The sequence below is a fragment of the Vidua chalybeata genome, chromosome 3, assembly GCF_026979565.1.
Source record: "Vidua chalybeata isolate OUT-0048 chromosome 3, bVidCha1 merged haplotype, whole genome shotgun sequence".
In the NCBI taxonomy this organism is placed as follows: Eukaryota; Metazoa; Chordata; class Aves; order Passeriformes; family Viduidae; genus Vidua; species Vidua chalybeata.
Window position 1 is genome coordinate 84969187 of NC_071532.1, and position 12549 is coordinate 84981735.

Consider the following 12549-nt stretch of genomic DNA (forward strand, 5'->3'; position numbering starts at 1 on the left):
GTTTTTTTGCGTGGCTGCATACAATGAAATACAGCACAACTGCTGCCCAAGCATAAAACATCCAATGTGTGTAACTGACACAGGAGCAGCAAAGTTCTGCAAGTTTTGAAAACCAAAGGATGCTGGTTATGAATGTGACCCTGAACTGTGGAAAGTTTTCTGCAATATTGTCACTGACACCACTAGGTACACGATCATGTCCTCCTGGCTGCTAAATCATTGTCCTGAAATGACAGCAGTGTTAGTTTTTGAGAGGGGGAACATATCCAGAAGCATGAAGTCATTGGAAAACTTAAAAGGATGAAGGAGTTTCCCTTCAGTCTCAAATGGAATTTGAAATTTTACTCAGTTCTTATAGTTTCTGTATGATGTATAACAGCCATGAAAATAATTACATTGATTGTGACTGCATATATTCTTTTCTTATACAAAGTTTCTTTTCTTACACGAAGTTTATGTCTCTTTTGGCTGAGGAAAATGGAGTTCTTCAAACATACCTAAATGCTTTCAGAAATCAACCATCTAGCTCATTCTACACATTAAACTGACAAAAGGCAACTGAATGGAGTAAGGGGGGAAATTTCTTTGTGTCAAACGAGCTGCTGAATTGGTCACACCAGTATGTTTCTTTTCAAAAAGCTGTTCCCTTTATACACCTGCAAAACTGAGAATTATTTTAGCAACACAAAAATTACACTGGAAGTTGGTGGGTTTTTCCCAAGGATCAGTTGGAGATTCACTTGAGTATTAATGTTAAAAAAATACAATTAACAAAAAACTGTAAAGGATATTATCTATGCTTTGCCTCATTTAGTATTTTGTATTTGACCAGGTTATGCTATGATCTTTCAGGAATGATATAGAGAAGGGCAAGTATAAAATAACATTTCTACCACAATACCTTCCATAAGTCTTCAGTAGTTTCAGAATTTCCTTGGGAGGATCTTATTCTGAAATCTAAAATGTACCGAGGCAGTGAATTCCACAATTTAAATATGTAAAAACATGAGAAAGGAAATTATGTTGTTTATCCCTTTGACATTTCATTTGATGTTCCTCTTTTTGATATTATAGGAGATATGAATAATAGTTTCCTATTCCCTCCTCACTCATCTGTTCTCCAAGCTGAAGAGCCCCAAATGCTGGAGAACTGCAAGAGTCAGTAATAAAGGGAGTGTATAAAAAACTGAAGATCCATGCAATTAGTCAGTATCTGGGAGTTAGCTGGTATAATTCTGAAAAAAAATGAGGGGTATGGGTAGGCTTCACCCATGTACAATTACAAATGCAACAAAAAAAGGGATCAATTTAAGAGGCAAGGTTGTGATAGACCTCTTTGTCAACTCCAGTGACAGTTCTGCATTGCTGCTCTACACTGTAAGAAGCCAAATCATGCCCATAAACTGGGGAAATTTCAGAGGAGAGCAGCAGCAAAAAGTTATTTTAGGAGGAAGGGATAAAAAAAGTGATACAGATTTGTGTAACTTTGTCTCTGGAAGAAGCTTGTACAGAAACCTTAGAAGGATATAAACACTGATAAACAAAACTTGTATGGGAAAAACCGTCTCTGGAAAAAATCAGAATTGGTATTGGGAAAAAACTGAGTTTATGTAACTATGCAATAATTGCTGAGGGAAACAGTGGAAGCCATTCACTCTAGTCTTGAAAGTGAAGTTTGACTATGATTTAGAGAAATATATTGTAGAGTGTTCTTTCATTGATAGAAAAGATGACCTGACAAGAATTTTTCCATCTCTGATTTCTATGGCTCTTCAATCTTAATTGGTAAAACCCATTTTATGTAGAAAAAACCCTGTACCCTTCATGCCAGAGCCAAAATAAAACTCTGTGAAAAGAGATTTGTGGTAGTAATTTATTTTAAATCAATTTTACTTTGTGCTAATCATGTATAACTTCTCTGTGTAATTCCAGAACAACTTTAAACTCTGCTGAGGGACAAAAATAGAATTTCAAAGAATAATTTCCATACACCAGCACACACTAATCCGCTGGCATCAGGAAAGAGCTGCTCCTACTAAAAGACTAATAAAACCCCTCTCCATGTCTGTAAAATGACAAATGCCTGTTTTTCTCCTTATTCTACTCTGCATTACACCACTATCTGATTAATTACATCAAATACTCCTAAAGATATATTTCATTGTGCAAAGCATAATTGAAACCAGAGATACCCTATTATAGAGAGGCCTATAACCATGCTTCCATTAATATAAAGTCTTATTATCAGCAGTTTGTAATTCTCTCTGAGATGAGATTTGACACACAAGACCTTAGCCTGAGGAGGATTTTTTTCCCAGAACAAAAGTAAAGAAAAATCTTATTTGGCCCTCAGAGATATAAAGGTGGAACATGGAGAGATGCTTTTGATTTTAAATGCCTTTTGTGTATATATAACTGAAAAACACTCTAGTTTATGAATAGAAGATTGTTGGCTGCTAGTTCATAACATGAGCTAGACATAAAGCCAGGAAATTTTCATGAAAAAAGGAATTTAATGTGGGAATTTTAAGTCTTTAAAACACGCTAGCAAATTTAGTATGCTAATACACAGCATAAACATAACTTCAAAGTTCTCATTTTAAAAGTATTCTGACAAATTATTGTGGCCTGCTGCTCCTTGTTTTTATAGGGCAGCCTGCATATTTATTTACTCAATCAACTAAGACCTCTTGCTTTGTGTTTCTGAATGCTTTGAGAGAAAATGTAGCACTTGTTAAATAGACAATGATAATATAAAGTCTGCAATATATGATGCATTTTACAAGACTGACTAAAATTTCAGTTCTTCACATCTTCAGTTACTACAATAAACTCTGCCTGATTCTACCCCCACTTCTGTAATATAACCTGAAAATAATCTGCATCAATTTCTGAAGTCAGAGGACTCTGGGACCTTTCACTCTAGTGAAAGAAAGAGAGGGTTGTTATAGGGCTAGACTTCATTTTACTGAGAGTCACAAAATTGGCAAGAACTGTCTCCACAGCTTATTGAAGAATGAAATGAGGAATGGGAGGGATAGAAATCTGAGATACAGAATGCCTGAAAATAAATGCAATGTGGAAACATGATAAAGAAGAAATTCCTGTGGTGCTCATCTCTCTGTTTTTGTTCTCTCTTTTTTTTTACTTCTCATGTCATAAATCAAAATGACTTCACAACATTTTGCCTTTTTTTTTTTTCTGCCTGATGCTCTGGTACTTTATTGATGAGATTGATTATTTTAACTTTGTATTTTTTTCCCTTTTTTCCTGGTTTGGGGATTTTATTATTATTATTTTAGGCCTTGTTCCTTCCTTGCTGTTTTTATCTCATTCTTTCTAATACCTTAATTTTGTTTTTTCTCCATTTCTGCCATATTTCCCACCTTTTTTTTTTTTAATGTCTTTTTTCTGCTCTTTATCTTTACCTATCTTTAATTTTTCTTTGCACTTTACTATCTTAAACATTTCCCTTTATTTTCTCAGCTGTAACAGTATTTTCTTCCTTAAGTCCACTGTCAGTAACTTGGTCAAGGACCTACAGAGTTGACTGTCTTTGAATGTTTTAAGAGCTCTCATAAATGAATACAGAAGGATTGTTTTGGTCACACAATCAACTTACTACACATAAAGATCTCACAGCAGAATTTGAGACAGAAAAATAAAGAAGATAAGAGTCTGGAAAGAGAATTCCAGTTCTTTGCATGACAAATAATTTGTGAAGTCTTTTCCTTCCTGTTCTTATAAAGCACATGACATTTCCCCACCCCCACCCTCCTTAATAATTGTTTTTATTGCCTGTATTTACATGTTCTTAATTTTATAATTTTTAATAGTCTTTGTCTTCTTTCAGCTCTTTTTCCATTTTTGCTCACACTACACTAACCATCGTTCCCTTCAAAGAACCATTCATTCTTGTCCCACAAAGCTAACAGTGCAAGTTTCTTCACAGGTATCTACTTCTTCATACTTTTTTTTTTGCCCAATAAAAAGAGATTAATTACTTTTCCTCGAGATATGTTTCCCAAATCAGCTTCTTCCTCTATGTTTAAACCTCCTAACTTTCCTCTGCATCTAAGTGTCTGGGAATGCAATACTTCACTTCAAAGTAATTTCATTTTAATAAGCACAACACTCAGTGTACATTTTCAAAACAAAAACCATTCCAAAAGACTGTATTGAGTCGTCTCTTCATTAAAATCAAAACACTTTGAACTGAAAGAGCATACTACAAGCCACTTTGATGCCAAGGTAGCAAAGCCAGTTTTAATCCATGCATATAAGGAATGTTCAGGAGATTAACCAGATGTTTGATTAGTCCTCCTCAGAAACTCTGTGTTGTGCTAATATGCCTGCCTGTGCCTATAATCACATAAGTACTGCTGGGTGCATACCAAATAAAATAAAAATCACCGATTTGCACATTGTGAATCTGCACATCCTTAAATTTATACTTATCTGGGCAATACTTCCATGTAAATATTATGGCATTCTCAAACTATCTTTTGCAAATTAAAATTCCTCCAGACATAGTAAAGCATTTAATTGTTCACATCTAAGCATTTCCTTCAGAAAAAAAAAAAATAGATATAAAAGTTTTAGAAGAAAGTTTGTGACAAAGAGTAGGACGCATCTGACTAAATTTAGGACATCAACATTTTTGATGCTTGTGTTTGAACTACTCATTCTGGCTTCCTCTATGGAATCTGAAAAGAGACACATGCACTGAGGCATGTAATTTACTTCATCCTGGAGCAGATGTCTAAATGTGGCCTAAAAATGGCTATTTGTCTCAATTCCCTCTATAGGGGACCCAAATGTGAAGAGCTCTTTTTCCATTTCAGAAGGGGAATGTCTACATTTAAATATTTAATGGTAGGGGTGGTGGATGCTCCCTTCATTGTTAGAAGTCAGGATATAAGTTTTTTGTGCTGATACAGTAGCTCTCTTCTGACTACAAGCTGATAGGAGGGGGAAGCTTTCTGCTGCTCAGGATCTTCTCCTTTAGAGCTGGTCTAGTCAGGCTGTGTCAGGAAAGAGGTCGGCAGGGTGATCTTGAATGTCCTGCTGCAGGTGTTGCTGCTCCATGTCTGACAAAGCCCTGTCTTTTGAAAAGTCTTGCAATCTTCCAAAAAAATTTGGGAATTACCTCAACCCTTGCTTCTTACACAACTGCAAAGTAAAAACACAAACACAGTCTCTATCTGTCTGGATCTGCTTGAGACTCTGATTTTCTTCTACATAAAATTTTCTTTCATGTTCCTATCTTCAATTCAGTGCAGCACATCCTTATCTTCAGTTCAGTGCAGCACATCCTCATCAAGTAATGTTGGGAATTACAAAGACAGACACAAAAGCCAAAACAGTTTCTTTCATTTCTGACCTGACCTAATATCTGTGCTTTTTTCCTAATACATGGGATTATGCTGTGTTTCATGAGATTTACAAACATAACTGGCTTTCTAGACCAAAATACAGCCTGCTAAATCTCATATGCTTCCCAAGTTAGAAGAGACTACATATTTACTGTCTTGTAATATTTTACTGCATTTTCTACTGCATACTTAGTAGTCTCTCCTGAGCATAAAAAATGATATACAGAATGGTGACTGAGATTCCGTGTCTACGTCCCATCTTAGAGGTAAAATTAATATATGATACAAATGCAGTTAGAAAAATAACTTTAAAGGAGCAGTACATTATACTGATCGATTTTCAGGCCTATATTCCAAAGTGGTGTCAGGAACTATAATTTTGTGTACGATGAAGTAACTATTGTCATAATTTTTACAACTAAACCAAGATCTGCTTTTTTTTTTTTTTTTTTTTTTTTTTTAAGGTATCCTAGATGAACTTTGTCACCAATGGAGGAAAACAGGCATCACCAGAAATTTATTTAAAATGGAGGTTTGGCAGCATATATGTCCATCTTCTCTAAGAATTATGAATCTTCCTCACATATCCATATCTCCAGTATTAACTGGACTGGATTTAAGCCTCGATATCTGACAAAAATGATCTGAAAGACTGTGTTGTAGATAGGTGGGAGACGATACTGCTGGAAGGTGACCTTACCTGTTCTGCTTCTGGGGTTGCATTAAATTTGAGAACTCCTGTGCACCACCTAAGATTTATTAACTAACATACCTGAACTGAGGGCAGTAATTTAACAATTCAGACTTGCTTTGAAAGAGCCTGTCTATCTGAGCACTGAAAGGGCAAGCACTTAAACTATCCTTTAGAAATAATTTTGAAAATTTGTTCAAGATTATACAGATTCACCTTAACGGCAATCAAAACGTGGATAATTTTTGATTCCTTGCAGAACCACACACTTCATTTCCTACTAATTTTTAAGTTAAATCAACTCTTGCAAAAAATTTTGGTACTACACACACAATATAAACAGCATGGAAAATATTTTGCTTTCAAAGCCAGTAAATGTATCTCTTAAAAAGAATCTAAATTCTGATCTTCTGCCCAAACTCTTCATAAAACTTCATCTTCATAAAACTTCATCTCCATTTTAAAAGAAACATCCATAAGTATTCACCATTTATGAGGTATCAGCTACAGTTGCATCTAAACATTGAAAAATAAGGCTGAGTCTGCTTCCCTGCACAGATGGGTCTAAACATTGTAGAGTAATAGCTAATGGCTTCAAGTTTGCACATAAAGTAGAATTTTTTCCATGCGTAACTTCTTTCAGAGAATGAGTGAGTACCATGTTTTTCTCATTTGTCTTTCTCTGCCCCACAAAATGCCATGTTTCACAACATTTGACGTGCTGGTGAAATGTATTCCCAGTTCTTATGGAGGTCCAAGTATGAAATTAACTCCAGATCACTCCTGGCTTTCACAGGTAAAAGCTTAACAAGAATGGCAGTGTTTGATGCTTAGATCTTAACCATTTATTTCCACACTTTTCATTTTGAAAATGCTTAAATCCCACAGACAGATTGTAGCAATAACTGAAAGCCTTTTAAAGGTTTTTCAGTACACTTTTGCAATCTGACTGGAATCTGTAATACTCCACACGAAGGCCACCTGTACCTATTGCACACATCAGTTGTACCAATGCCTGCATGCACATGCAAACAAAACTAAATCAGTAAATGGTGAATTATTGGATGGAAGAATCCAAGATTTACACCAATGAGAGCAGAATCAGACCTATCATATCTGAGACAGATATGATTGTCAGCAATAAGATGGCAAATATTTTCAACTGCATGTGCTTGCAGGTAGGGCCAATGATTAGCACTTGTATCTTGCAGGAATAGTTTTTCTTCTCATAGCAACACAGAATTTTCCAGTGGACTTTACCTGGTAGGTCACGAAATCCTCGGCAGTCGTGTGGAATGTTAAATCTCCAGAACTATATTGTTTCATACAGACTGGCTCTGAAACTTTAGTCTTGTTTTCTAGGTATAAACACTTCTGATAATAAGAGAAATATGAACAGCAGTGTATGATCCCAAACAATAATTTATACTGAATTAAAACATTAGCTTCACCCCTTAGACACAAGACACAATTTATTGTCTTATGATAAAATTAGAACAATAGCGCATGCAATTTGTTTATGCACCACTGACCTCTAAAGAGCTCATTGATATTGTGGATCCAGTTTCACTTCTTGATAATCCTGCATTGTCATCCAGCTCGGAGGCAATGAAATTCTTCACTGCTGTGCGGGGCTCAAATGGCAAACTCTGCATATGTTCTTGGGTGGGAAGATGCTGGTCTAAATTGATATTAAATTGGTCCATTACAGAGGGATTCATATTGAACTCAGGATTAACTTTGTAGTGCAAAAGCCTTTCATGAGGCAAGGTATCCATGCCTATATTCATTTTGCTTTCATCTTTCAGTGATGGCTGGGTATTTACTGAGCCCCTGGGCATGACTATATAGTCGCTCTCTATCATCCGTTCTTGAGGATGGACTATGTCCATATCTGCACCTCTTAAATTATCGTCAGTGCATAAATACACAGTCCTTCGCAGCTCGCTGTTGTCTTTTTTCAAGCACTGATTGGCCAGTTCACTCATACTCATAGGCATGTGGAGACCTGTTGGTTGCTGGATGATGACTTTGGAGATGATGTTTCCAGGCAAGGTTGAATAGCTCATTCCTTCTGGGTTTGGTCCCTTTTCCTCCTCTTCATCATTTAGTGAAATTCTAGAAAGTGTTCCTGTTATAGTGGCTGCTCTGCAAGGTCCAATGTCTTTATGCAGAACTGTGGGTCAGAGAACAGGATTCTTACAGAATGAAACCATATCAACCTAACACTGCTTTTTCTTGTGGCTTTATCTAGCAGTGCTTTCTTTACCAGTGCATCTTCTAAAAGATTTTCTTTCCACTTATTAACTTTCATTTTATAAATATTGTTTTTGCAAAAGCTTTTCTGTGGTTTTGGGTTTTTTGTTCTCTTAATCTACTCTGTGTAACTGACACTGATCTCTGACTAGCTTCAGTCATTTATATGAATTAAAAACATTTCATTTGTTCCTACTGACTTCTATAGATTTTAGGTGACCTACAGCTTAAGCACAAGCCTGCCATGTGGAACTCATTAAGGGTTTTCCAAAAAAATACACTATGACATCCCTACTGCCATTATTAACTCCACATAACCGTCTGGAAAATGTCAAACAGATTGTAAGAAAGAATCATTTTGTCAATCCATTGTAATGACCCACCATAAGATTATAACTATGAGCATGTGTTCCTAAACTCCTAAATGTTCCCTTTCACTGACTTTTAAAAACTCTTCTCTGTTAAATTATGTTTTAAATAAAAGTGACAAAAGAATCACTACATTGGGAAGAAATTACGTTGGTATCAGAAAGAATATTTTACTGCACCTGGAAAGGTTATAAAGATTATAAACATGTTTTTCATAATCCACTTTTGTTTTAGGCCTAGACCTTCCTGGTCAAACTTGTAGCAACATTCAGCATTTTTTTTTTTTGAGGTGAAGTTTACATGTAAAAGTTACTAATCCTGTAATAAAATTCAAAATTTCCAGAAGTATTGAAGAATGGCTACAAAAGCAAAGCATCTATTCAATCACAATTATTCATCTTAAGAAAAAAAAAAGAGTCTATAATCCAACATCTGTAATGAAAGAAAAAGGGTAGAAAACAATTAAAGTAACCAATTACTGGGCTTATTCCAGCTGGCTGCAGGGATTTTCTGGTCCTGGTTGAAAATATTTTCATTCACACCAGTGCTATTTTATACAACAAAATGCAGCTTATGGCCTGAGACAGAAAGACAGCTTCAAGTATCTAAGTATTACATTTGCATCTCTTCTGGTTGCCCAAGGGCTCTGATGACCCAGATCCCCCAGTACCTGCCTGTCAGTTTACTGCCTTTTTCCATAGCAAGCAGCTCATAAGACATCTGACTCTCCTTCCTCACACTAAACTAACTTTCATTTTTTCCATTATGAAAAGAATAATTTGCTTCTAAACAACTGCGCAAAATACCTGAATTCAGTGTCTACTTCATTGTTTCCAGTGACATTTGTTCAGACATTTCAAACTATCCTTAATCTAGCCTTAAATTTTTCATTATCAGAAAGTGAGTTCAAATGCTTATCAGGTCAAGCCTGTTCATAACTGCATTCAGAGTCAATCTCCTTTAGGATACCTCTGACAAGGCCCTCTGCAGAGCTATGTTATCACAGAAGTGGAAATTACATGGATCAATGCTGGATTTTTGCCTGCATTGGATGGTGACACACAGGCATTTGTGTTGCAATGCACTATCCTGATTCCTCCAAAATATATAGAACTGATCTGTAGGGAAGAACTAAGTCTATATAGCAAGAAACTCAATTGGCAGTTTTTTAAAGGTGGGTGACTGGAAACTCAAACTTCACCTTAATGAGATCAGCTTTCTTGGCTCTGCATTTAGCCAGTGAAGAGAGTGTCCTTCAGGTGGCTGATGCAGAACAGCTAAATCAGGCTTCTGCTCTGACTCACCCCATAGAGAGGACACACTCTCTCCTTCCCTTTATTGAAAGCTGAGGGTGTTTAGGCAAGACTGTTTCCCTAGGAAAAACTGTCCTTTGGAAATATCTCCTAGATGAAAAAGTTTCTGTAGAGTTTAAATAGTAATTTATTTTATACTGCACTATTTAAACAAGGTTGGCAAATAAATAGCTCAAATGTGTTGTCTTTAATATATGGAAACAAACATAGCCAACTGATTAAAGATCACACTATTGAAATGTCTTTAAAAATCCTGCAACTTTTCTCATTAAAGTGGAATAACGCTTAATTTGCTTAAACTATTTTTGATTTCACTTACAGTCCTAAAAAACATACCCTCTTTAAAATGAATGCAAATTGATGCATCCTTCATATACACAGCTGTCAAGATACACTATTTTTTTTGTTGTTGTTAAAGTAAAATGATGTTTTCATGTTTGCTTGTGTACCAGGGAAGGAAAGCTTAATGCATTAAGAATTATCTTCTTTCCACAACTATTTGCTTTCGAATAGACAGTCACACCTTTGACTACTTTCCAAATGCCCAATTCTAGTTAATGGCCTTAGTAACACAATTAAATTAATGGATTCACAAAGTGACATATTGTTTTACATTTTCTTTTGTTTAAATTAATAAATACTTCCGATAAACAGCTAAACCCCAATATTTTTCTGGCTTTCACTTCACAAGGAACTTGTAAAAGACTTTTTGTTGGCTAAATACTCTCTCAATGTTCTTACCTGACCGACAAGCAATGTCTACATCCTTCTCAAAATCAGTCTGTAACAAAAAACAGTGAAACAGAACAGTCATTAATAATTTAAAAATAAACCACAATACCTTTTTGTCAACTGGCACTTCCAAAATGTCCTACTTACAGGGTCATAGTCTGTTAAAAGTGGTTTCTTGTTGCTGAGAAGGTGAAGTGTATTGTTTTACAACAGCAGAGCTTTAAAAGTTTCCTAAAGTATAACTGGGTGGTTTTCAAAGTATGCTGCCTGACCAGAAAAAATAAAATAAAATAGGTGGAAATAGAGTATATAATTTTAATAAAATGATACAGTGTATAGTTTTTAAGGTAGATGGAAAAATAACTTCTACATCTCATCAAAGGATATTCTTTAAGGAAGATTTTAATGGTAATGTTATGAAAAGAAGTATGAAAAATAGCCTGCAATTTCTGTGAATAAGTGTAATCCAAATAGGCCATCCTGTTTGAAACTTCATTAATTTCTGTAAATGAAGTGCTTATGTTATGAAAAATTCTGTCATTTCTTTCTATTAATGTAGTCATATAAAATTTTTGTACTCTCTGAAAACAACTATTATTTATTTCATTATGCAAAAATTAATTGTGAGAACAAGAAAGAATTTTAACAGTTGGAAATCAAAGCACACTTTTCCTAGTTAAAACAATTTATTCTGTTAGAGAATTTATTTCCTTTTTATTTTTATTTTCACAAGAAGTTTATTCCATGCTAAAAGTTCAGTAAAACTGATCTCTTTCTTGCTTGTGAAGTCCAAACATGAAATTATTTTTTTAAGTCCTCATTTTGAAGGGCATCTGCTTGCTGTACCTTGCATTCTTGCTGAGCCTTGCATGTCTTTAGGGCCTGATTCTGACCCCATTATAGTCACTGACAAACTGTTCAAAGTGAAGAGACCACTACCTTGTATTAATACATTACCTAATACTACTAGCAAAATTCACTATCTCTTAATTTAAAACACTAAATAAATTCACCCTATAGAATGTGTAGCACTTTCTCCTTATCTTGTTTGAGAACATTTTTCAAGACCTCATGAAGGGAAATACATCAGTACTCTTTACAGCAACACTAGAAAAAGTCATAAAATTATTTTTATTCTCTTCTATAAGATTCTTTTGTCCTAAAGAACACTGGTGGAAGATACTAATTCACTGTGCTGCACTAAATAATCACACCAATAATTTAAAACTAGCTAAGATATTTAAGCAAGCAGATGATAACCTAAACTGTCTTTTGCTTAGGTGTTAATATTTCAGCTATGCAAACTTGCCACATACAATACAGTAAGTTTTTCTTTCTGTTAGGAATACTAAATTCATAGTCAAAGAAGAAAATAAAAGCTAACCATGATTTGAGCATGTCCATTAGGAAAAGAACTTGAAGAATCTGCATTGATTGGATCCTGGCAATTTCTTAGCCGACATCTGAATGCATCTTGAACCTGTGAAAAAAATATACTGATTCTTGTGTAACATCATAGACTCCTAGCAGAGATTAAATTAAATCATATGGAATACGATGCATGACTTTTCTTTAGCCCACTTCATAAATCAGAGGCAATAAACATAAATGCCTATTTCTGTCATTTCATACATTTGTTATACTTGTGGCTGCTATAAATTTATCAGTCTATCGCATTGAGACCACAGAATTAGTTTTATGTATGGCCAGATTTAGCTACTAGACAGTGATTATATGGTATTTAATCCACATTTGTCTTGGTGATAGTACTTGGCTTTGTCTTATTCACTTTGGTAGACGTCTGATAACAAGA

At 35.0% G+C, this 12549-nt stretch overlaps 1 protein-coding gene across 1 annotated transcript in view; it reads right to left on the reverse strand.

The window, feature by feature from the left end:
- ADGRB3 (adhesion G protein-coupled receptor B3) overlaps positions 1 to 12549 on the reverse strand; it is a 446982-nt gene that overhangs the window by 13035 nt on the left and 421398 nt on the right. Inside the window, exons 26-29 of the mRNA XM_053938382.1 lie at positions 12121 to 12216; positions 10746 to 10785; positions 7599 to 8242; positions 7327 to 7440 (exon numbers count right to left, since the gene is read on the reverse strand). Coding sequence (XP_053794357.1) covers positions 7327 to 7440; positions 7599 to 8242; positions 10746 to 10785; positions 12121 to 12216 — 894 coding nt within the window. The remainder of the gene's footprint in view (positions 1 to 7326; positions 7441 to 7598; positions 8243 to 10745; positions 10786 to 12120; positions 12217 to 12549) is intronic.